Consider the following 27,917-nt stretch of genomic DNA (forward strand, 5'->3'; position numbering starts at 1 on the left):
GTCTAAAATAAAATTATTAATATTGAAATAAAAATATTTTTTTATAATATAATACCTAATTGATGTGTGATTTTTGTGAGTACAATTGTAATAATCATTTTCTAATGATATATTTAAACTAAGCGGCGATTATTTAAAATCTCAGCAATTTGACATGTCGGATATTGTATTATCGGCCAGCGGGAAATTACTACATACACCGGCTGATCGTAATCTGAAGTTCTGTAGACAAGCCGTCGTATATATATATATACATACGATATTCAAATGCGCAATTACATATCAGATAGATTATTTCGATTATTTCTGCATGGTTTATTATTTATGGAATTTCATTTAACCCAAGATCTCTTAGATTAACATATTCAGATTCAATCATGACTCATTAATTTAAAGATTTTTTCGTTTAATTAATATATATCGTTACAAATGCAATAAAATATAATCAGTATATTTTTTTAAAATTATAAAAACTGCAATTGCCGCATTTTTTAAATTCCTGATGTATTTTAATGGTTACAAAAAAATACTAAATTAAAAAAAAACGTGAAAGAACGTTTAAAAATTTAGCTTTTTTAATATTAAAATATCATTCTAAGAGGGTGAAATACAACAACCTTACAAACATTATATAAAACGAGCAAATATCAAAAGCTCAATCGTTCGTCTCGAAAGCTCCCATTCAGCTTTCTAATGCAAAAGTTAAGCGTTCGATATGTTTGTGTATCAAATAAAAGCAAACCGTTATTTTGATCAAAAATAACTATCAAATCTATCGTAAATAATAAAAACATAATTGTACAAAGTGTGTGGTTGTTTTGAATCATTTTGTGTGGCAAAAAGTTATAATTTAGCGAATAACACAAGAAAGCTTTTAGTGGTAGGTTTCCCGTTTGATTTAAAGGTCAAAGAGGCGATGTTGTGGTAACTGGTAATTAAACAATTTTACCTTTGATGTAAAATTAAGTTCAGAATAAAATAGCTTATTTGAAAAGGATTTTCGTAAATGGCAGACGTCAATTATCTAATGGAAAAAATCGACGGAGGGACTCAGACGCTTGTCAAATATTTGCACGATGTGACAACATTATAAAAATGCATGAAAAGGTGGGTCATTAAAATTTGTTTGCGCCGACGTTTGAAAAAATAAACCTTTGATATAAAATTTAAATTTTCTTTCTTTCATGTTTGTACAACATTTCTAATGCATTATTTAGTTAGCGAATCATAAGTATAATTTAAAAAATGATAATAATATAATTATATACAATATTATTTATATCTACTTGTTCAGAATATTATATTTTTACTGGACAATTTTTAATAATTTTAAATATCTGATTTTATTTAATTGGTCCATATATATGTATTAAATACTAACTATATTTTTCATGAATTAACTAAAATAAAACGTCTGCAGTTTTATGCTATTTTATTTACTTTACCTTTATAAATAAATAAATATGATATTGAGGGAAAATAATGCATATTATTTCTATCTAAGACATGTATTATTACAACTTAAAATCTAAAAGAAAAACACAAAATAATGCCACGATTCTGTTTACAAGATTCTCTAAAGCATATTTTTTGTCTTTATTTTCAATCAAATTTAATTCTTATTACCGTAATGCTAACTTTAAAATTCTTTATTTAAGTCGTTGTTATTTTTGCAGTGCTTTTTTTGTTATGGCCTATACATAAATGTTTTAAAATTATTGAATTATTAAATCGGTCATATTTATAAAGAAACAACGATCGCATATAAAAACTAAAAGCTGTTAAGGCAATATTATTTTCAGAAGTGATCAAAATCATTGTCTATTTGAATTCGTAGATTTTACCCTCTGGCTGCATCGTTTTTGATTCTATCTTACAAGAAGATTGAGTCAAAAACGATAGATCCAGAACATCTGCGTAAGAGGAGATAAGATCGCCCCAAATGATGCAGCTTCGTTGTCGACTAAATCTTGTTACAAGATCGCATCTAAAATGAATGCAACCAGAGGGTGATCTTTAGATTATTCTAAGCATATTATTATATAAATCATTAGTTAAGAAAAAAAAGTGCATGAAGTATTTTTAATATTTAAAGCTCATTAACTCACTTTAATTTTTATTAAAAAAATTAATGGCACAACTAATACCAACTCAAGGAAAGCTGTTTGTAATTAATTATGGATGTTATGTTAGTCTTCATATAAATAAAGTATAATAAGCTCATTAATTGACCGTCTTCAAAAAATATTTTTTTTAAGCAATGATTTGGAAAACACTACTATGCGAAAACATTATCTGGTCTTACTACTATATAATGTTTGAAGAGTAATCTACTTAAATAAAAAGTATTTAAAAACACATTTTCATCTAATTGAATTATTGTTTTTTTAGCTAGCTTGCCAAGTTACTGGCTAAGAGTATTATAATCAAAGGATCAATAATCAAAACAATCAACTGAGGTACCTATACTTATTTATAATACAACTACCTCACTGTCGTGAGGTACCGAAGCTAGCGAGTGTACGAATAGCGGACCCTCAACTTTTTGGATTTTAAATATTATTTTTGTTTCGTTCCAATTTTTTAAAATCTATTTTAAGAGTTTATGGTTCAAATTACATATTATTATTTAGGATTTTCAATGATAGTCAAAATAGTTTAATCTATAAAAAACCACTTAACATTTTAATTTATTTAAAAATAGGCTTACAATTTAACTATATATTTATAGAGGAATACCTTTTATATTATTTAAAGTTAGATTTGAAACTAAGATATTCAATGATAAAGCTGAATATTGTATAACATATATATTTAGGCTTAAAACTTAGCTAGATATTAATAATTTTAAACATTGTACAGTGAAATCTCAGTATAGCGAAACTAACGGGACCAATGAATGAATTTCGTTATACTGAAAATTCGTTGTATTGAATGTAAGAACGATGATATATTTTTATTTTATTTTTAATTACCATATAACTACAAAATCAGAATTATTTCTGATAAGATTGATAAATCGTTTTTTGTCCATTTTCAAGGATACTGTAATAAAGACAATAGAACTTGTTAAAAAAAGTTTGAGGGTCGGTGAAACACCATTGACTCTTAAGTTTTTAATGTTATCCTATTCTAGATCTATGCATTAAAATGATATGCAAGAAAAAAAAATATTTAAACATTTTTATGCAAAGAAAAATAATTTTTGTTTGGCGATGGTTTTTGATAAAAGCGGGAGATGAAGACAAAATTTGTTTTGTATTGAAATTTTAACACAAATATAACTATCCTGACATTGTTTAGTGATTTTTTTAATGCGCCATTATACAAATAAGCATTAAAAATTAAATTAAAAATAATTATTGTACACTTCAAATAGATATATATCTCTTATATTTTTTTCACTATCCCCTATTTTTTATTCACTATCTTTTCAAGCTCTTTTCCAGACGGATTGTCGACACCGCCCGTTAGCATCTTCAAAATGTGCTTTATTGAATTAAACGCTACGCCGAGAAACCAATGCATTTTTTTAAATTATTTTAAGCAAAAAGAAGTACTTTACTTAATTTAAATTATAAATTATAAAAATATATAGCAGTAAATTATTTAAGTGACAGGCACTCTGCATTGCGGTGTCGAGCATCCTCGACGCCTTATTGCGAAATTTGGCGATGTGCTCGTAGGGATATCGGTAAAAAATATTTAAAATATATAAAATAAATTATAAGTGAACGCTACGAAGTAGCGTATCGTACAGAACGCGAATCGGCAATGAATTATTTAAATGACACCCGCTCCGCATAACGGAGCCAAGCATCCTCGATGCCTTATCGCAAAATTTGGTGATGTGCATAGAAAACTTCTGCTCGAACGTCACTTCCAGTCGTCGACGAAAGCTTATTGGCATAAAATACCTTCGCCTGAACTGTAAGAGAATACCCCTGAGCAAAGGGATCTGGAAAATTTGAGAACGTGACACCTGGCGATGCTAAAAGGCAATCGATTGTCGATCGGTTACCTCCACAGCAACTCCAGGTTTTTCTATGAAAAGAGTAAATCCGAATTTGTGTAAATATTCTAAAAAATGCTGGGATGTCATTCATATTTACTATGTAAATAAAAAATGTCAATAACCACTTATTCACAGTCGATTGATTTTTATCAACTGAAGATATGTTGGAAAAAACACATCCGGTTTAAATATGTGACATTTTTTTTATTAGAAGGCTTTAAATTCATCTTAAGTTTGTTTGCTTCTAAAGTCACAAAGTAGTTCTTATCAAAATCATTTACGGCAGAATATTGATGTAAGATAAAATAATTTCGGTTGTAATGTTGACTAAATTAAAGTTAATTTAAAATTTTAACTATTTATTAGATAAAGAATAAATTGATTCGATAAAGGATATTGTTTTTGAACTTTTCAAAAATACGCCTAATCATCATTATTGCATATAAAATGCGGGTCTTGATAGTAGTGATTACGTGATCTTTATTAAGAAACGAAAAACGTTAAGTTATAGTACTACATATCTTGAATTTTATAAATATTTTACATGTACTGCAATATTTTATTAAGTACTACATATATATAATATTAAAAATATTTTATTTGCGTCCTCCAAAATCGCAAGGCCCAAGGTATTGGCCACTTTTTTCTTCCTACTTTGACAATCCCTGATTATCACCACATATTTATAAAAGAGAAAAAAACATAAATTGGCAATTGCATGCTCTGGATCGCTAGTAACGCGCAACCCTTCCGCATAGTTTGTGATTCGTAGCCGAGTTACGCCGTAGCCGGTCAGTTACGTCTACGGCGCCGTAGCGCTCGCACGCTTACGCCATCCCACGTCTACGACTCTCGCGTAGCACGCGTGACGAGACCATTCGTGTCAACTCTGATATAATTTATAAATGCATGCGAGCCGCCGTTTGAACGTCTCGCGTGCCCGCCTTAAATAACATACACGTAAAAAAACGTGAAAAAAAAACTTTTAACAAAAAATCGTGTGACGCTTAAAAACGGAGAGAGAATTTTTACAATTAAAAAACTATCGCGCTGGATACAGTGATTTAAAAATGTGTTATGATTGAGTGATATATAACAATAGTGATAATAATGAATATGATCAATATAGTCGTCACTTTAATGATGATCTTGTCTCAAGGTAATTATGTTTACTTTTGATAAATATATTTATTTTGTAACACATATAGCGAAAAAAAATAATTTTTAATAAGATTATAATTTATAAATTAAACTACTATTCATAATGAATATTAACACGTTTATAAAATCAAGCTAATCCTATATTGTATTATATTATCTAGTTGATAATATTATTAATGTATATTTTATAAAAACTATAACACATGTTAAAAATTTAATTAAAATACAAAATTATAAATAAAATATTTATATAATAATTATGTACTCTAATAATAATTCATATAATTTAAAATAATATAATATTATCATACGAATTAAATATAAAATGTATATATACATAATATATAAAACAGCATTAACCTACTATTAGCATTACTATATTATTACATGATAATAACAGATATTTTATATAATGAAATAAGTAATTTGTATATCCTTATATTTTTATTTAATATTATGTTTTTTTTCACGATTGGTTCACAAAAAAATATATGAAATTTGATAAGTAATAGTTAAATTATTAAGTTATCTGTAGACGCAAATTACAGATATATATTTTCAATATAAATTTCTAAGAAGATATTAGGCGTCTTAATAGTTTTTTCAACATTTTTGTTGGCAATGATTTATTTCGCTATTGTTATACGTAACACAAAGCTTTTGTCATTATCAGAAAGAGCTTTCATAAATGTCACTCGTTCGGTACCGACGTACTTATGAATCTCTCTTCAATGGCCCTTATAGTTTGTCAAACGTAATTATTTAAGATTAGTGACGGACTCAAGGATTATGCCAGTGAATCCGAAAGTCTTTGCACTTTAATTATTTTATTAATGTGATTTATAAACAATTATTTATATATTTAGTTTTAAAACTTATGATTGACAATTTATATTTACAAATATAATACTAAGCCATTATAAAAGTTCGCATGCTTGTTGTGTATTATATTTTTTTAAAAAAAAGCAATTTGCTTACGATTCAATATTATTTATACTTATTCGCTGAGATAGCCAAAAATAATAAATTATATAAGCGTTCTTGTTAGAATCATAAGTAAACCATAAAATTAGATTGTTTTGTAAATCAATACCCAATACCATATTATGAATATATAAATTGCAATTGACGTTCTAACATAAATTACCAGCGGCGGAAATGACTCAGGTTACTGTCAAAATTAATAACATGAAAATATAAATACACCTATTAATTTAATACTAAATATAATTCTTCGTAGAATATATAAATTCTTTTTAGCGTTGAAATATAGCATTGCATACATATATGTTTGTACGTCTGAGTATAAATAGATAGAGAGAGGAAAAATTTACATATTTTAATCTTTGTGAATTTATAGGATTGTTTTCGGTTGTAGGAAAAATTTAGCGTTGTTTTCTTTCTTGTTTTCTTGGTTGAGTGACTTGAAGACAAAGTCTGAAAAACAAACAAGAGTCGTTGAATTTTTTATGAAGGAATTAAATCAATATGCTTTTTTATATCTGTAAAAATATGTTTTATTATTAATATTACATTAACATAGTTTATTGGTTTATAAAAATTGGAAGAATAATAAAAAAATATTGATGCATTTTAGTTTTATTATAAATAGTTTTTCGTTAAACAAACTTATTGGTTTATAAGAGTTTAATTACATTAAAATTATGTTACTATTTTAAAACTTGATATTTTTACAACTCAGACAATACCACTGATAAATACAATACATATCAGTTTGACTTCTAGCAAAAAGTATTTTTTAACTTGCATTTGCTGAAGTATATATAATAAGGACAATCAATTAGATTTAATTATAGTTGTTTTTATTAATTAAGTATCGAAATCCTTACTTCTTATTTGAATATAAAAAAATACTACACTTACAAAAATTGATATTAATTTTTCAGGCTTATAAGAATCGTGTAAAATAATTAATCTTAATCTATACAAAACAAATTTATCTTGTAGGTTCTATATACAGTAACAGTAAATTACAACTTATTCTTGCATGCGTAGACAAAATAAAAAAAAAATACTTTTACCTTCAAAACTAATAATTTAAAGTTTTTAAATATATTATTTTATCATATTATATGGAAAAGTTTCTATTTTATTTAGACAAAATATTTTTTACACTTATACTTTTAGTACAGTGAATTAATACATATGTGCTAGAAGTGTTGAACACACTGTGAGTAACATCAATAGGCAATTAAATTAAATTTTATTTTATTTTGAAAAAAATAATTTCAAACTTTTTAGATTCTCAACGCTCTTGTGAAATCAATGTTCTCTCAAGGTACGTTATGAGAAAATTTAATAAGTTTACTTTGTGAAATAGCGAATATTTTATATAATTAAAGAGAGGGTATGATTGTTGCAGTGTTATTTTAATCTATCAGATTTTTGGCGAGAACAGTTGCTATAAGTGAAGTACATTGTGAGTAACATCAATAGCCAATTAAATTAAATTTTATTTTATGTCGAAAATTTTTTCCCAAACTTTTTTGCTAAATCAATGTTTTATCATGGTGTGTTATAGCAAAATATAACAATTTGAGAAAATGCGAATATTTTATATAATTAAAGAGAAGGTTAAAAATAGTAAAATTAAATTACCATTTATAGAGGCTTATGCAAACAACTACTAGTTTGCACTACATTGAATTAAAAATGTAATTTCAAACTTATGCTAATTTTGTGTTAGCGTCGTGGCGCTTACTTTAGGAACCATTGGCTTAACAGAAACTGGCTAGTTGCTAATGTTAATTCAAGGAGTCAATGTTTTGTTTGAAATGACTGAATAATCTGCTTTTATGAATAGTTTGCATGAAACAACTACAGACAAAAATATTTTTATTGAAATTAAAAAAACTTTTACAAAGTGAAATCGACTGAAACATATATATGATGGTGATAAAAATATGTGCGGAACGGGTAAAGCTTAATTAGAAAAAAATATGAATCTTGTCAAAATGCAATGTGTTCAAAGCCTTTGATTATTTATTCTTTTATTCACTATCAGGTACTGTGTATAGCATATCTCAATCTATCATGTGTTATTCAACCAGTTGTGTCAGTAATTAGCTTTACAATTTTAATTAGAAATGAAAGCTAAATACTCTGACTTTCTTTATCAAATATTATTGAGATTTTTTGCGCGATTGAAATTTCTCTATTATCGAATATTAATACTATTATCAAATACTGAATGTCTGGAGATAAGCCTTTGCTGCAAATATCATGGGATTTTTTTACGAATTTAATTTAGAACTACAATGATTTTGTTCACATATGAGGCTTAAACTGTCATTTTGACGACAACTGGCGTTGATTGTCACTATTTATATTAATCTGCGTTTATGTATTTCCCATAGTAAAAAATATTCCCACGACAAATTGCGGCGGATATATTTTCTCTTCCTGATCTGAAGTTTTAAAAACGTTTTTTGAATCTTGATGCAAGTGCAGATAACCTTTAGATTTTTAAAGTCATTTTTATTGAATAATTAATAAGCTATTCCTTTACTTTAAGCTAAAAGTGATTATTAATCCGCAATATAACAACATGCTTTAAAGCAAATTCTAAAAAAATATAACATAATTATTTAAATGTATCTTTTAAGTAACTAACATTGCCAATTAAGATCAAATGATTAAGGATTTATATTTGTATTTGGCAGCACATTTGTAAAAAGACATTTTTAAAGATAAATAATTATATAAAATTTCAATTTCAGATCAGTATTTATATATAACTATTTGAAATATTTTTTTACAATATAATTTGACAAGCTTTAACCTTGATGAAATCTTATATTATAAAAAAAATATATAAGTAAATATTATTACTAGAGACACGTATTTTGAGCTATTTGTAATAGATGTCAAAATTTATATTACATTTGAATAGATTCGAATAAATAAAATATGTAAATATATGCTAAAATTGTAAATTTTAGATTGTATTGTTTTTTTTGTTACACATAAATTTTGCTTTTTTACCTAAAATATTTTTCATCCGGCCCATCACAAAAATTTCTGCTGACACCTGTTCCAAACAATCAGTATAATAATATATGTACATATTTTTGATAGTATAAAATTAATATTTTTTCATTTCGTAATTGTGAATGGCGATCTAAATCAGAGTAATATTTTATATCAATTCGTACGTTACGACTTGAAACGGAAAAAATGTACACAAAAAGAAATAAAAATATGTAGCATTCAACGTCCAAAGTAAAATTCTCAGTAATTTTTCATTTTAAATTATTAACCGTGAATTTTTATATATTGTTTTTCATTCAAAACGTCGGCCGAGACAAGTTCCCATTAGGGTTCGGCTTTGTATGCCGTTGAGGAAACCTTGAAAATGTTTAAAGCGAAAAGAGGGGGTACGGAAGACGTGTAAAGAGTGGCTGAAAAGACTCGGAAAATTGCGAAAGTGGAGTAGGAAAATGAAAAAATCAAAATCTCAAACATTCACAAAGCGGAGGGGTCTTTCGAATGCAAATTTCTATGCGACCCTCGGTTTTCGCTCGCGAACAAATATTGGCAGAAACGCTCTCGCCGAGTTATCCCGGCTAGTTTTCGAGTGTTTCAATTAATTGATACGAAATCTGATATTTTAATTTAATATTTTTTCCCCCTGAAATATTAACACATTTATGAACAAATACAATGCTCATCTTGTAGCATTGAGACATGGAAGTAGTATTCATGAAGCATATGACTCATTTATTGTTATGACAAAGTCAACGTCAATATTAGAATTGGAATCATTTAAAGTAGGGGTTCATGCGCTCTAAAATTTGACTGACACAAAGGTGGTTTAAAAAATTTTGACTTAGAGATTTTTTAATAATGAATAAATGACATACCCGGTGACCATAGAAGCCTGTTGGTGACAAATATAAGGTCATAATTGCCATTGTTTCACTTCAAAATACTAATATGGGAGCATTTTGTGAGACATTTGCATCGCACAATTCCCCCATTGTCAGCCACAAATCAATTGGAATGTGTTTGAACATATTTTGCTTTGAGTGTAAGAAAAAAGCACGAGCCTTTTTTGCATTGATTGGTAACTGGACATAAAATATGGGTTGTCAACAATAATGTGACATTGTGCTGTTCTTGGGCAAGTCCCATTAACCACCCCGAAACCAGAAATCCGTGCAAAAAGGTAATGCTTTGTGTATGATGGAATAACATGAGCATTGTGTATTATGAACTTTTAGAACGCAACCGAACAATTACAGACAAACGTAATGGTGATAAATTAACAAAATTAAGCACTGCTTTTAAAATGGTTATACTTCAATTATAATCAGAAAGGGGGTAGTTTTTCACTATGAAAATTCCCAATCTTATTTGACGATTATGACCCAACCAAAGCTACAATAATTAAATTTTATTGATATTGTGCATCCACTATACTCTCCAGACCTTGTGATTTTCAATTATAATTGTTTAGGGCAGGGTTTCCCAAACTTTTTCAGCGACGGAACACTTGGCAAATCCGAAAATTTTGGCGGAACACTTAGCTTATTTTTTAGGTTGCGTAATTCATATTAGTATATTTTTTTATATGTTTGTTTTAAATCAGAGTCATTAACTAAATCAATTAAATTCTTATAATCCCTTGCGCCCACTGGTTTAACTGTCACAGAAAATGGATTGCTAACCCAGGAATCGTCCTTACTAGTTCACGGAAAATATTCCGAAAGAATTGTTTTCAAGTTATATAGGTGTTTTAAAAATACTTGTGAAACTTCTTTATCAACTTGAAAATTCAATTCATTTAAACATTCATCCAAGACAGGAAAACAATCAAAATTATTAGATTCAACTGATAAAATCCAAAATTGTATTTTTTTATCAAAAGATTCAACAACAACAATTTTTTATCAAAAGAAACAACACGACTTATGAAACTTTTCTCTCCAGAATTTATACACATCAATGTTGAATATTTAATACATATTTTTAGGCTTTTTTATCAGATTTATGAACAATTTTTATGTATTAGCACGACTATCAATTTTTTTAATTTACTCCAAATTTTTGTGAAATATCTATTTAGGCTCCACGGAACACCTATTTTGGATTCGCGGAACACCAGTGTTCCGCGGAACATAGTTTGGGAAACCATGGTTTAGGGTATTAGATAGTATAAATAATTAAAATAAGAACAGGTAAAAAAAGCTCTTAATTTATTTTTTTACATCAAAATAATGGAAATTATTTTTTATTTGCATATTTAAGCTTCTAGAAAAACGATAAACGATTTTTTTGCATCAACTCAATATATACTCGTACATAGTATAAACATATATATTTAAATATTAATGATATATATTGTATTTATAAGTCTGGTATTAAAAAAACCTATAAAAGAAAAAAGCATGGAAATTCTTTGTGTATAAAAAGTAAGTACCTATATTTTTAGTAATTAAAATTAATAGTCAAAAAGAATGTTTAAAAAAATTCTCTGCATTAGTTTGTCTTAAGATATATATACTGACTTTATTTCTAGATCAGAAAAAAATACATGAACTAATTAATAAGGGTGCTAAATATTATTATAGTGTGGGTGTTAACCCTTTGAGTAGTAAGTAAAATTATACCTATATATTCATTTGTTATTATACACTTGGGGGTTAATTTTATGTATTTTTCAATATTTATTTATGTTGTTACTTATTTATTTATTATTATTTTATATTGTATTTCGACTAAATTATATAAAAAAAAGCAGAGTTTAATTGCTTTGATTTATTTTACTACTTTTTTATGTTAGTATGTTTAAGTAATTAATTTTTTATTAATAAATTTCGTTATTGTTATTATTTTTTATAAAAATAATTTACATTAATTCAAATTTAAAAAAATATCATTTATTGTTTCTTCGGTTATATATGTAAATATATAACTATCTGGGGTACTTGAAAACAGTAAAAGATTGACCGCCGTACATGTACGGCAATGCTCCTAAAAGGGTTAATACATACATACATATGCAGATGGTGCTTAAAAATTATACCTTGAAGCAAATTCAAAGAGTTAGGACTACTCTTTAAGAGAATTTGCATAAAATGAACGCTGTAAAATTCTAAGCGTTTAAAATAATCGTTCTTCTTGAATTAAACTCACTATATTATTTATTTATTTATTTATATCTCAATTGCATAATCTAGCAAAATTTTGTGTAACACCTTTTAGGGAGTAGTAATTTTTATAAAACAGTTTTTTTAAAACGAAACATTAAAACTAAAATACGTTTATTTGACAAAAAAATATGTATTTATTTATTTTTAATTTAATAAGATGATTATGACTAATAATAATAAACTTTACATTAGTAAATTTTGTATCAGTACTATCAAGTTTTCTCTAATAAATTTAGCTTTTAATCAGATATCTTCCCTAATTTACATTTGATTAACTTTATTAACTAGAATTATTTTTTAATTTAAATATTTATGCCAATTAATTTTATGATTTTGAGTTAAGACGTATACTTTTAATGTGGAAGCAATTCAGTATTAAGATCATATATTTTTGAAAGCAAAAATATATTTGAGAATTAAATTGACACATTAGTTTTTCATGATTTTTGAAGCAAACATATTAATAATACATATTATTAAAAATATGGTGTCCATAAATAGTCGAAACAAAGATAATAACTATTATCTAAATCAGATATACACAAATCAATTACAGAGTGAAATCCAAATGAACCTAATTGATGGAGCTTTAATTTAATGTATATATTTTTCTTGCAATGTTATTTGTACAATGAAAATAAAGAGTAATGAAAGAGTAATTGAACTGTATGATAGTACAGTGGCATAGTCAGTGAATATGCCACTGTAAGACCTGGGTTTGAGTCCCATAATAATCTTTGTATTTATTAATTTTTGTTGTAATGAGGAGATTAGAATTAAGAATTATTATATAAATAATTATAATTTTAATTGATCTTTATAGATTCTCTTTATCTTACGAATTGCTGAATTTATTTCGTGATAAATAATTTAAATAAAGCTGCATAGAGGATATTCCAATAATTAACTAATTTAGCTCATAAAGTATATCATATATGTATAAAAATAACAAGGACTCGCTGATTTATATCGTCCATTGCCTCAGGCAGGGCGCTGTGGAATAATAATAATAATAAAATATTTTAAACCTGTATTTTTTAAAAACCTATTTAAAAATTATATTGCTCCCTTAGGGATATATGTATCTCTGCTGAGAAAGCCCAACCGTAAATTGACTAATTCTATAAGTAAAATAAAAAAAATAGCCCCTCACCTAATCCGTAGACTGGCAACTTATAATACGAAAATAACTCTAAAAGCTCAATTTGAAAAAAGCTACAGTGCATAAGTTACCATTTAAATCGTATAAATGAACTTTGTGCTAAAAATAAAAATAAATAAATATATTAAATTGTTTATTTCTTAAAAATGTTTTAATTTTACATATTTTATTTACAATGTATATTTTTTTAGCATTTATGAATTTTGGATTATTATAAGATACAATGATTTGTGATTTTTTTCAAATGGATTAATTAATATTTTTTTCAGCAGATCTAAATACTCTGTATTCGTACCTTTGCAATGTAAAGATAGGTAAAATGTCAATAGCTAAAATAGATATCACCAGTTCTAAAAATACACACACACAGATTGATCTGTATACTCAGGACCAAGGCAAACAAAGCATCTTTCAAAACACGACTTGAGTGTGATGGATGACACGTCGAGGTCTTAAAAAAGTTCCATTCTTGTCAAGTTTACTATTACATTCCCATATATAAGAAAGCTTTTTTATTCTTACGACATTTATAGACACATATAAAGCCATAACTTTTTTATACACATAAATATTGTATACGTACATATTTCATCGTATTGTGCTTTATTTCGAGACGTTTTATATTATGTTTGCTTGAGGATACGGCAAATTTAACTTTTGTTGTTCTTTAAAAGACGTTTAAAATAAACTTAATCTATTTATATTAAGTTAATACAAAATTTTCAATTAGGTTTATCCCGCTCCAGCCGGTACTTTCAAAGACAATGATTATTCTTATTATACTCTGACCTTTAAATTTATACAATACTTAAATACTGAATTTTAAACAAAGATATTTTTAGTTTATAAATAATAGGTTCAAGTGCGCGTATGTTTTTTTAAGGTTTTAATAATTAAATAAATTTTCATCCATCGTATATTTTCCATCAGGTAATATAATATTGTTTCAATTTTATTTATAAAATCTTTGTAAGACATAATTAAATTACTTGGTTGTGTGCTGCCATGGTAAAAAGAATAAATTATATATTTTTATCACAAAATTTAAATTTACCTCTTACTTATATTACCATAAATTTGCCTTTCATATATAAACATTCACCGAACTATTTTTGTACAACTTTCATGAATAAAATTAGAATTAATCGCTCTCAGCTCAAGGGTCGAGCGATTGACTCGTACCAAATAAATTATCGTTATTTATAATTAAAAAAAGGCTCTATATACGTCGCCTCACGAAGGCGATAAAGCTCTCCTTTGGCGCCGATAATCCAGAAAGGTCACAAACGGTGACACAATATGCGTAGGTGCGCAAGGGAGTAGGTACTATTTGAAAGACCTTTTCGACAGCCGCATTCATTGAAAAAGGTATTTTTTCTTCCGGAAACACTTTGATGTCCTCTTGACCGGAACAAATGTTTAATGAAGTTACAGCGCGAAAAGGAATACCATTAAAACGACGTAATCCAGGATTAACCGCCCCGTTAACTACATCGGCGGTCCGCCGATTGTGTTTCCCGATTAAGCGACTCGTAATCTCTCTGGAATAACGCGGTTATAAAATTGTAATACTAAAGATGATGATAATAAGAAAGAAAGAGAGAAAAGAAAACGACGATGGAGATGATTTTACAGCAAAAGAAAGGGGGAGTGAAAAATTAAATATTCGTTTTCAGATATTTTTTTAATGGCGATACATTTATGATTCCTTTTATGAAAATCACGATTCTTATCCAATATAAGAAAAAAACTACTCCATCAATAAAACAATAATATTTTGTAGAGTGCGTTAAAAAAAATACAATACAAAAAATAAATATGTCATTTAAAATCGATCATAATAACACATCTTTCGGGCTTTTAATCTAATTATATAAATATTTTATAATACCAGTTCTAATTGGCAAGAGTCAAAAATAATTTTAAATCTAACAATTAACTTTCTTAACTCAAAATGTATTGTCTAAATAAAAGTGATATTCCGTTGGCAAGATGCTTTTTGAGGAATATGAAATATTGTAGATGAGACAATATTTCATTGGAGGGTCAATTGTGCAATGGAGTTATTTTTTTGTTTTTTATATAATTAATGCTGCATCCATCAAACATATTCATATATATTTTATCAAGTGGTCCAAAACTGTTTAATTACTTTGTCTATGTCTCCTACCAGATACTGCAGTCTGTAAGGCCTAGACTAAAAAACCCAGTAGGCACGGGTTCGAGTTCCCACAGTAAATTCAATTTTTTATTTAATAAAAAATGATTAAAAACCGATCTATTCTGGCATGTTATATTTATTGATTGCAAATTATTTTTTACACAATATTTTATAATCAATTATATATACATATATGACATCAATTCTCGGATTTTTAGTCTGGCGTTTTTAATGCTAACTTTCTTTGTGTCTAATTGACTAGCACAGTTAGTACTGATTTATTCTGTCGTAATGCATTAGTCAGATTATAACAAAATAAAATAAAATACATGAGCCTTAAAAAAAAGAAGTACTACCACAGACTTATTTTTTACTATTATTTTTTAAAGTAAATAAAAATAATGTATTTATTTACTAACTATGTGATTTTGCTAACTAAGTTGCAACGTATTATGTTTTAATATAAGATAAACAATAAATAAATACTGACTTTAAATATGTGTAAAAAAAATATATCGTTTTACGGCTCATATAAATATTGCCACTTATTACATATTGTGTTATTTTCCATATTTTGTAAAAATAATATTAAAAATAATTATTTGCATTGCGTTCATTGCTTTTTATACGTTCTTTTTTTTTAAATGTGTTACAGTAATACTCTAGCACAGGGTTTCCCAAACTTTTTCAGCGACAGAACACTTGGCAAATCCGAAAACTTTGGCAGAACACTTAGTTTATTTTTAGGTTGGGTAATTCATAATAGTATAAATTAAAATAAAAAATGTTAAAAAAGCAATATCATTTATTTAACCCAGATATGCCAACGGTCCTATGGGTAGGTCACTAAAATCGTGCCACTGTTTTTTACAATTATGACGTTTTTATTACTTTTACATGAGTCAAAACGTGAATGAACTCATAAAAAGGATCTAATAACTCCTAAACAATAAAAACCGGAATATTGTTAAGTCTAGTGTTGTTTGTCGTCTGGTGAAGCTGTGCGGTTTTTTCTTAATTTGAAAAGAGCAAAATTTCTTGGACATATCATAAACATAAAAATTCAAATAAATAAAACTCCTAATGACTGATGATTTTGGGTTCTTAAATTACATTTTTTTTTATATCAGGCATAATATTGATCAGTTGTATTCTCAGTTTTTGGGTTATTTTCTTCTTCGATGATAGATGTATCAGTAGAAATATTTGGCCTTTCTTTCGTCAAATTTCCTGTTTTCAACCAAAGATCCATGGGTAGTTTTTGAATAATATGTAAATTCTGTAATATTTTTTTTTGTCAAAATGGAAAAAAAATCTGTATTGTAAGCAATCAGACTAAATTAATGTACAAGAAAATCGATTTATTTTTATTCAAATTTTATTTAAATCATTTATATTTCCAAAAGAATACAACCAATCCTGTTTTAACGCAATAAATTAAAATAGTTTCAAGCTTTTTTATCAGATTTATGAACAATTTTTATGTATTAGCAAGACTAAAATTTTTTTTAATATACTCCAAATTTTTGTGAAATATCTATTTAGGCTCCGCGGAACACCTATTTAGGACCCGCGGAACACCAGTGTTCCGCGGAACATAGTTTGGGAAACCATGCTCTAGCACAATGAGCTAATTATGCATAGCTACATTATTTATACTAAATAAAAAATGTAACTTATCCAAAATATAAGTTAACTTGTTCTGTTTATTACAATTTGTTGAATGGTTGTAGACATTTTAATCGATGTTTGAAAAAAAAAATGCGTACAAAAATAATTGTTCTATGCGTTTTTTTAAGCATGACAATTATTGTCATGCTAACTTATCAACATACTTATGTCACTAATCACCGCTCACTAGACCAAAACTTCGTGACGTCACGACATACCTGCGGTTGCGAGCTAAGGCCTTTATAACGAATTGTGTCGATCAAGATCCATAATGAGCTCACATATGCAATTATGGCTGTGGCTTGATTAATAAGAAATTGTATACATACTAATTTCTAGATATATATAATTCATAAATTACGCCTTAAATCTAAAAAACTTTTAGTTTTATAAATTTTTGATTAATTTTTATATAAAATAATTATAAGACAATGAAAGACAATAAAAAATGATGATAATAATAATAAAGAAAATAAGGAGGCGGATGTGGAAAGAAAAAAATGAAATTGCCGCCCTTCAGTCCAATTTCGATGGTAATACGTTTACTGGGTCCTTCTCTAACAAATCTTAACAAGTAGAATAATTGTATCGGAAAGGGACGCGGAGAGAAAATATTTTCTCACGTCTTTGATATAGTATTTTATGTTATAGTTGTATCTATGTACGTTTTATAAATGTATAATATATAATATTTGATATTATTATGAACAATGTATAGTGCGTTATTATAGTAAAAAAGTAGATATTAAAAATACATTATAAGATTTTTATAAATAATTTTGACATTTTAGTTTTTCACAAAGACTAGGTTGTCATTTTTTATCTATGCAATATATATTTAGTAGTGTTTTGAATTTTAATCATAATGTTAAGATTTTCCGACTAAGATTTATATTGGATTATTTTAAACAAAGTTTAACAACTCTATTGAGAATTATACAGTTAGTATAAACAAGTACTCTCTAACTCATTGACAGTAGTAATAAGCATCCCGAATTTTTTTCTAGATTTTCCAGTGTGCAAGATTATTGCAAAAGCTCTCTTACTTTGAGCTTTCGAGGCGCATTACACTCAGAATCCGCCTCTTTATATGGTTTACGCTTATAAAAGTCAAGAGGCGAGTGCGAATTTTCTCGTTGAGCGGTGCTAATTTATTTGGGATCGGTGTGCCCGGATACATTTGTCGTAATTCACGTCTCATCCGGGGGCTTAAGAGATAAACGCGTCGATGCGGGTCCACAGAGAAGAATCTCTCACTCTCTCTCTCCACCCTAACTCGTCGTGTGTCATCCGAGGTTGGGTGGAATCCCTTACGGATATCCCTTCGCATATATTTGGGTCGGTCGCCATTGATCACCGGCGATGCTTTGATCCTGACAATATTTTCACTTTGGTACCTGGCCTGACGACCAATCGAATCTATTACCGGCCACAAACGAATACTGATGCGTTGATGTTGATCGTGAACGTATGTTACAATTTGTGGATAAGTGTAGTATTTGAGAAAATTTTATTTTATTAGGTCCTATCCCCATTTCGTTTTATAAAAAATATTTTAACCTGTGATAAAAAATATCTGCAGTCTCGACTATTTGTATATATCATATATGTTTAAGGTTAATTTTTATTAAATAACCATTTTTTTTGTTATTGCAACTGAAGTCCTGAGAACTGTCACGTCTAAGCTAATAAATTATTTAATGAACGATTAAGACATCTTTCAATTTAAAATATCCCATATATCTTTTCTCGATAATCGGAAAAGTTTATTCACAATTTAGATAATAATAAAATGAACCATTTTCGTAGATAGTTTTTGAGACATTATAAGATAAAATATATGTACATAAATAAATAAACTTGTATTTTCTAATAAATAATATAACATAAAAATGCACCCTCAGGAAAAGGTTGAGCCAAGATACGAGCTTTTCGAACATGTTAAAGGCGTATTCTAGTGGCACATTAATAAAAAGTGAATAAATAAGAAAAAGGTTGCTCTTTTAAAATTCACAAAAAAAAATAAAAGTAGATAAGACCATCGAAAAGAAAGCACGAATATGAATATTATATTTATAAAAAGGCTAGTAAATATTGCGAACGAATTTGATTTGTTCATTAATTTCAGTTTGTTATAAAAAAGCATTAAAATGATAATATTATAAAATAATTATTATATTATAACTAATATATGACAAGACCTTTCTAATTATGAATATTAATTCGAAAATAAATATTTTTTTTATATAAGGATATTATATTTATATTGTCATTAATATCAGTTAATTGCCAATAAAAATCGATAAACTAAAGAACATTATTAAAAGCATCTTGATTGTGTTTCATGGTGCTATTTATAATGTTTTCTAAAGATATTTGTTATGAATGGTGTAAGTAATACTGTTGTATATAAATTAATATTTAAAATATAAATATATATATATAGCTAACATAAAAGTAATTATTTTACTTGTAAGTCCAAAGTGGATTCTCCAGCGTATGAGTTTTTCTACAAAAGTAATTAGTTATAGTGGTTTCGATACCTTTTTCTCCGGATTTGTTAATAAGATTTGCGGGAGAGTACTTTTTTTGTTTACAACTTTTTGAAACGTCTTTTTATTAATTAAAAAGTAAGTAATATATTTAAATATAATTTTTTTTAGCTAATCGAATTTTATGTAATAAATTGTTTTTTTTTTAATTGAGTTTCATTAAATTCTAATTCAAATTAAATATCTTTTTATTGTGATTTTTTAGTGTTATTTAATATTTAAAATCGATCAATAACTACATAATTTGATGTGTAAATGCAATTTAAAAGTGAACTTAATGAATTTTTGTTTAAAATACTTTAATTTTATAAAATATATATTTTACACTAGATAATAAAATGCGTATAACAGAAAAGTATATATCAGAATTATATATAAAAAATGATGTAATAATCCATAGAATGTTTTTTTCAGCGCTACAGTGAAAACACGATTTTAACCAACGTCGGACGTATTATCGAAACCATATTTTCAAAGAAAACTGAACATGAATATATAATAAAATTTATCTATAGATGTATACAGAATGTTTTTTTTAAAGCACTTCACTATATTGCATAATTTGCTGACGTTTATATTAGTATTTGACTAGTATATATTTATATTTAAAGAAAACTATTTTGTAAAATTACATAATTGTTATATTGGACGCTAATAATCGATTACTTAATACTTCGATGGTTACAAAGCGACGAGTTTTAATCTCTCATATTCATACCAAAATCGTAGAGAAAATTAGTAATAACAGCTGTTGCTATTTTACTTTTTTCATATTTTGAATAATAAGAAGATAAAAAAAATCCTTTTTGGATTCTTAAAATAACAAGATTTAAGTACACCGAAAGGCAAATTTAATCGTGAAACTCTGTGAAAAGCTCCTATATATTTTTGCAATCTAACGATTCCCACGAAAATCTGATCTTCTTATCTGATTATTTTTGTAGTTCTTAGATTACTAAAGCAAAAATAAGGACAATGGTAGTTGAGAAAATCGTAAACATTTTTTTGTTTTTTAAATACTTTGGAACTCTATTAAAAGCTTTTAATAACAACATTTTTTTAATATTTTTTTTAACAAAAAATATATTTTGTGATTTTTAGAGAAATCAGACAATTTCTCGAGAAATTATAATTCCGATTTAAAATTTTTCTTAAGAAATTCTTAAGTACAAACATCTGCGTTGTCATTTGTAAGATCTTGTGATATTAATTAAGCTTTGTTCAAGATCATGCGTTGCGTATTGAGTTAACCTTTTATTTTTTTAAATTATAACTATTTATTTTCACAAAAAATATTTTCAAATCCTAATTTAATGTATTATGTCATTTCAGAGCTATACAAATCGCGAAATGTGAAGCATTAAATAAAACTGTATTACAATATTTTTAACAAAGAAACATATCTTTGATGATTTTTTATATGATTTACTAAATGCAAAAAAAAAATTCATTTAGTTCAATGATATTATAGAAACCAACGTTTAATTTAAATATAAAATAATAGCATACCTATTTAAATAATTGATAATATATTATATAATGATGCATGGTCTTCTTATTTTTCGTAGTATATACTAAAGTTTTGGATACGTGACCTTTATTTTCAACGGATTAAACATGCAATATTTTTTATGCACAGTTAATGTAATAGCGTGATTCATATGTAAAGTTTTACAGTGACTTTAAATGTCATTTATGTTTTATCACCGTTTTTAATTTTTTATATTTCAACAATAATATAACAATAAAAGTCGTATGAATTTTGTCATTTAACAAAATCGTAAATAACCAAAATATTCATGCGCCTAAATAATTGATAAAAAAGTATAACTACAGCAAAATTACAATAATTACTTAATGTTACCAGTAGCCATGACAAATTCAATAATAACAAACTTATGTAAATTGACAAAAAAAAAAATTTTTTCGTTAAAAATTTAATTATTTTATCACATATTTTTTATCGCTCTAAAAATCAATATTTAAGATTTTAATTACAAAACTAAGTATAAAAGTAAACAAATAATTTAAGTTTTCACTATCAGATTCATTTATTAAGCAACTCAATCTCATTTACAATTAAAGGGATTAACTTATGCTATTTATGTATTTTATAGGGCAATTCGAAAAGAAAAAATGGGCTTTTTCGTTGAAATAAATCACCACCAGGAGAAACCTTTTGACAGCTAAAGTTACAAGGTTCACGATTTAAATCAGATATTAATAAAATATCCGCCGTCCTGACAAAATATAATGCATTTTTTGCGTTTACCCCCAAAAGGGCCGTTCCTGATCTGTTTATCTGTTTCGAAAAAAATCATTATCCTTTTGTATTTTGTTGTCACATCAAAAAAAGACCAGACAACAAAATCTCTCATAGAGGGGGCATGTATATGAATATGGGAACGCGGGCAACCAAAAACTATTTTTCTGCAGACACTTTGTCTAGGGACCTTTCTAAGAATTTATTTGCTAAAATTTACACAAGACATCTAAACTTTAAGAGCGCTTAAACTTAAGCTAATACCAAGAGAAAGCTGACTAAACTTCCAACCAACGAAGATCGCAGAAGCTGCCGCTTCTTTCTTTGCATTTACTGGTCCAGTTGAACATCCAAAGCAATTAAATATATGTGAAAACCATTAATCACGTTCATTTTATTTTTCTCGAAGAGCAATTTAAAAAAAATGTATCAACAATCTCATGAAAATTATTAAATTTCAGTTGTCGAGAATCAGAATACCTAGTGCAAAACTATGATTTTTAAACGTATTGCACAAGTGACTTTGATTAAAGAACACCTTTAAATTATATAGTGAAAAGTTTGAATTGTGAGAATTTCTTGCATTAATAATATTTTATGTAAAAGCGTTGAATCAAATCGAAAAATATTTAGATATTGAAAAAACGAATATGTGGCTTTTACCACAAGCTTCCGCTGACACACGTTGATAATTAGTACATGCAACGTCATATTTACCCAGTTAATTAAATGACACAACGTTACACGGCGTAATTAAATGAAGCCGCGGTAGCGCACGCCTTCATAACTCAAACCAAAACATTATGGTGCATGAAAACATATACTAACAAATCCTATTTTGCGAGACTATAAAATAGTCCCAGCGTCAAAGAACATGACATGCCATCGAACGATGGGTTATTGGAATTATTAAAATGGATCATACAAACACCATGGTCATGCGGCACTCGGTCCATTTGTCAGAGCGCTCCTGCAAATGACACCGTCCCTTTGATGATAAACGCGCGTTGCTTAATCATTGTTGACCCAGATGCTGTTGTCCTTTTTTCAGACAAACAAAAAAAACCTAAAGTACGAGGTGCGTTCGTAAAACTTTTGGATTTATAAAAAATATACAATATTGTTTATTAATTTGAATAGATAATAAACCTCAATAACCTTAGTTTTTGTACATAGTTTATGGTATTGACCAGCAAAAAAACTAAGCGTACATATCTTAAATACAACTTCAAAAGTTGAAGGCGAGAGTTTTTTTTCCCGATTTTATTTTAAAGAGTTGAAAAGTCAGTCTTGCTGCTTCTATTAAGCGTAGTTTTAAACTGATTCGCAAGACCAGTTATGGGACCCAATTTATTTAGCCACAAAAGTAGACGGTAGTTTGGTAACAATGGCGTGATGACAGCAAAGACAACATTCATTATATTATTTGATTTAATAACCATGTAACTCTAGAAACATTTTTCAATAAACTTCTACTGTAGATTCTCAATCTATACATATTTGCTACTCGTTACTATCGATCCAGCATCATTTTCTGATATTTGTAAATGTATAAAACCCATCCCTATTTATAAAAAGGAGGGAAAAATGTTTATCAAAATATATAGACAAGTCGAAGTGTTGTCAGTTTCTGCTTAATAATTTTAAATATGTATTCATAGTTACGTCTTCAATCACTTTTGACAAGTTTTGTTCAACCAACAACATGGTTTTCATCCCGTTCCACTGTCACTAAGCCCCCGTCTTTCACCAAAACATCGACAATTTTTTTTGATACGGAAATAAAAGTAGATGTGGTATACACTGATTTTGAAAAAGTATTCGACAAAGCTTTTCATTGGTTATTATTAAAACCTTGTCGAAAATTTTATTACGAACCTTATTCGCTCAGACGATCTAACTAGATTAAATCTGAGTTATTAGTCGATGGCGGACGAGTGTTTTTTAAAGATCCAAACTCTCTCTGATTTTTTCGATGTTCATTATGGCATACATACGGTATTTAATAACTCAGGTATTGTTGTATCCTGATGATTTGAAATTGTTTAGGTGCATTCAATCTGTTGAAAATTTATTTTTCTACAGAGTGATTTAGATTCTATTTGGAGATGAGCTTTGAGAGTCTGTTCTTTAATATAGAAAAGTGCTAAATTATCATTTTCCTAACCTCATTGGTGAGGCCAATGAGTCTAGCCCTGATGTAAGCAAACTTTTTATACTTTTATATATTTCTAACGGGAAAATGTCCTTACCGTCCATTAACATTGCAGTCACCTAATCTAGTGCGAGTATAAAATATTTCTTCAAGGCTAAGAAATAATATTTACTTAAATTTATATTTTTAAAACGCACATGTAATAAAAAAATAGATAAGAATATAGTATTATTTATTCTATGAAATATAATTTTAAACTTTTTCAATTGAAGCTTTAAATTTTTGATTGTGAGTTCAAGTGAAAATAACTACATTATTTTAATGAATCCTGAACAAGTACAATCTGATATATGGTAATGTATATATCTACAACATTTTATAACAATACAATAGATTTAATTGTTATGTTATAAAATATATAAGTAATTTTTATTTTTATTTTATTAGCAGTTCCAGTTCGATTTTCACTGTATTAGTGTTATGAAAATATTTTATTATTTGCGCCTAGATATAAATAAAAGTTCACAAAGTTTTGAGTCTGACACAAACTCTCGCTTGTGTCCAACGTCAAACTCGTTTTTATATAACTTTTTTTTCCATTATGTACATATATGTGTGGGTGTGTTTTTTTCAGAATTGCGAATTTTGCTTATGACGGTCGCGGTATAATTTTCGACGCGCGAATATTACGGTCGAATAAAATATAAAAAAGTAAAGCGTATGCGAGCATCCCTTACGATCCCTTTTTCTCTCTACTTTTCCTTCTTGACTTAATTGCCGGTTGTAAAAGTCCGAAGGGGTTGATAGTAATGACGCGTAAAAATGTCGTTACCCATCGTTCATTTGAATCGCACGAGCTTAGTTATGATTCGGCCCTTTGCCTATAAATGTTTTGACGAGTGCGCAGATTTAAGGTGTAGTATAATAAAGTAGGGGCTGCGAGAGGGATGTTTAATAAGTTGGGGAGTAAAAGAAAATGTACATAATTATCTTATTCTTAGATCCTCTGCCTATTGCAAACGTAAGAAATGAGCACAAAATTTATATTACGTAAATTTTGTTCTAATAATAATTCATCGTCTATAAATATATATTATTCAAAACTTCCCACTATTGATTTATTGTAATTTAGCTCACTGATTGATATTATGTCTAAGTTTTGGTTAAATTTTAATCTCATGTTTGTCATTGTCAACAGAATCCATCTGCTTGCGGGTCGTCGAAGTGGCAATACCCGGATATAGAATCAGAGGCGAAACTGCTCTACTGGATTGCCAGTATGATCTAGAAAAGGACACTCTATACTCGGTTAAGTGGTACAAAGATAACGAAGAGTTTTATAGATATATGCCTAAGTTTTCGCCGCCACAGCACAGCTACAGAATAGACGGGATCAAAGTAGACGTAAGTATCGATTTATTCCTTAAAACTTTGGTTTGGTTACAATTTTATTTGGAGTGTTTGTATACGTATTTATTTGAATATGTAATATATTATAAAGCAGGGTTTTAGTAGTTGCAATATTTTAGATTAATTACCTAATTAATATATCTATTGCAAAAGGACTCATGACACGACTTATAAATATATGAATGCAGTATTATTTACATAACAAGTAGACAATAAAACTAGTCTTACCCAAAAATGTTGATTTTATATGCCCTCGTCGTAATCTATTAATATATGGTGGAAGAGAGGGGGAAAATATTTTATATAAATATTGGTTATTTATCTTCAATGTATTTACATCAAATTACAATAAATTCTTGCTTACTTTAATTTGCTGTAATCGAAATTATTTGCCTTCCAAAAGATTTGGTTAATAATTTTTTTTTACCAAATTTGAAAAAAATATTGATTTATATAAAAATCTTGCCAAAAATTATAAGAAGATCGATTCAATTAATTAAAAAAATCTACGCTCAGAAAATGCTGTTTTTTTAAATTTACTTTAAATACTATAATTTGTTGTTAAAAAGTTCTTATTAAGCTTACCGTTTATTTTTAAATATTTATTTGAAGGTATACGCTAATATCAGCTAAAATAAAAAAAAAAACGTATTTTATTAAGCAAATACATACTATCTATGGTGTGAACTGGTCGGCGAGTGAATTATTACTTGCCGACCGACCCAAAAGGACTGCTGTATTTTAAGCTTTCATTTGCACACTAATCCAATCAGCTGAGATCTGACTTAGTTAATTATGTGAAACAATTATGATAGTAACCATAATAAGCTTATAAGGAAGTCAGGATTTTTTCACGACTGGTATTTGTAAAATTGCAAACTAATCAAAATATATAAACGTATTTTAAAAAAGTCAATAAGATTTTATGGGATGCGAAGAAACGAATGCGGCTTTAAATCAGATACATGTTTTAATTTTAAATGGCTTATTTTAAGTTATTTTAAATTTTATTGATTTTTATTACAAAATATATATATAAAATCAATATGAAAATATTTTTTTGTAAAATAAACTTTATTTTATCTGATATACTTAATAAATTATATTCTATGTGACAAAAGTATAATAATATTACTGTAGCTTTATGTGTGTTTATTTTTATAATTATTAACTAATACATATCACAACATATTTTGCTTTAGTAAAAAAAAGCTCATAATATTACATCAATATGTTTAATATGAAAAATTTAAAAGCGATTTTTGAGCTATAATTAATGTTTTGAAATAATGAGAAAATTATATAATTGTATTTTTATATTTAAGCCATTTGATAGCAAACATTTTTTTATGTCTTGAAGTTACAAATATGAGAAGAAAAGTCACATTTCTCTAATAATTACATTTGCCATTTACACAAATTAAAAGAGCTTAACAATGTATGAAAGATCTAAAATAATAATGAATGAATAAAACACAATATTTTTATTTAATAAAAAAATATAAGATAATTACATATAAAACCTGTATTCTTTTACTGGATAACAGGTTCAAGAAATTGTCTTTTGTGTTATTATTCTAAACCATGTTATTTACATTTTATATTTATTGTGTTAAAATAGTAAATAATTAGATATAAATTTAAATATAAATCGTTAAACTCATAATATTTTAAAGCAAATCAGTCCTAGTATTTCGTATTTAAAAAAAACTAAAATATGGTAAAAGCTTCATCTATAAGTTTTTTTACATATCGTAATATTTTTTTTAAATTTCAATTGAAATTACCTAAACTTTTTTTGATATTATGTTACAATACATCAAAGTAATTGTTTATAATTACAAAAAATAAAATTGTCCTTTAATAATGTATGATTTTAAGACAGTTCTCTATAGATTTTGTTTAAATTGTAAATATTATATTTTTTTGTATATAAAACTTTGATGAATAGATAATAAAAGTAATTTTAATAGAAGTGATAAATATTTGATAATATTATTAATATAAATTTATTTAATTACAATACATAAATATTTAAATATATTTAGTGTATACATATATATATATATATATATATATATATATATATATATATATATATATATATATATATATATATATATATATATATATATATATATATATATAAATCAGAAAAAACATTAGCCATATATTGCTTAATTGTGCAACGA

At 27.0% G+C, this 27,917-nt stretch overlaps 2 protein-coding genes across 3 annotated transcripts in view; one reads left to right on the top strand and one right to left on the bottom strand.

Annotated features, from left to right (window-relative positions):
- Positions 1-27,917, top strand: part of LOC148231082 (junctional adhesion molecule 2A-like) — a 314,013-nt gene that overhangs the window by 275,009 nt on the left and 11,087 nt on the right. The window contains exons 1-2 of one of the 2 annotated variants that reach the window (XM_088195865.1): positions 4,835-5,174; positions 25,514-25,719. In XM_088195865.1, coding sequence (XP_088051991.1) covers positions 5,126-5,174; positions 25,514-25,719 — 255 coding nt within the window. In that variant the 5' untranslated portion in view covers positions 4,835-5,125. Of the gene's footprint in view, positions 1-4,834; positions 5,175-25,513; positions 25,720-27,917 lie in introns of those variants that run through there. The other variant, XM_088195866.1, reaches the window with a different exon arrangement.
- Positions 1-27,917, bottom strand: part of LOC148231087 (ribosome biogenesis protein BRX1 homolog) — a 224,610-nt gene that overhangs the window by 91,189 nt on the left and 105,504 nt on the right. The gene's annotated exons all lie outside the window — the stretch shown is intronic.

This window comes from Plectrocnemia conspersa, unplaced genomic scaffold (genome assembly GCF_051122295.1).
Source record: "Plectrocnemia conspersa isolate PC_06_02 unplaced genomic scaffold, ASM5112229v1 ptg000010l, whole genome shotgun sequence".
Classification (NCBI taxonomy): domain Eukaryota; kingdom Metazoa; phylum Arthropoda; class Insecta; order Trichoptera; family Polycentropodidae; genus Plectrocnemia; species Plectrocnemia conspersa.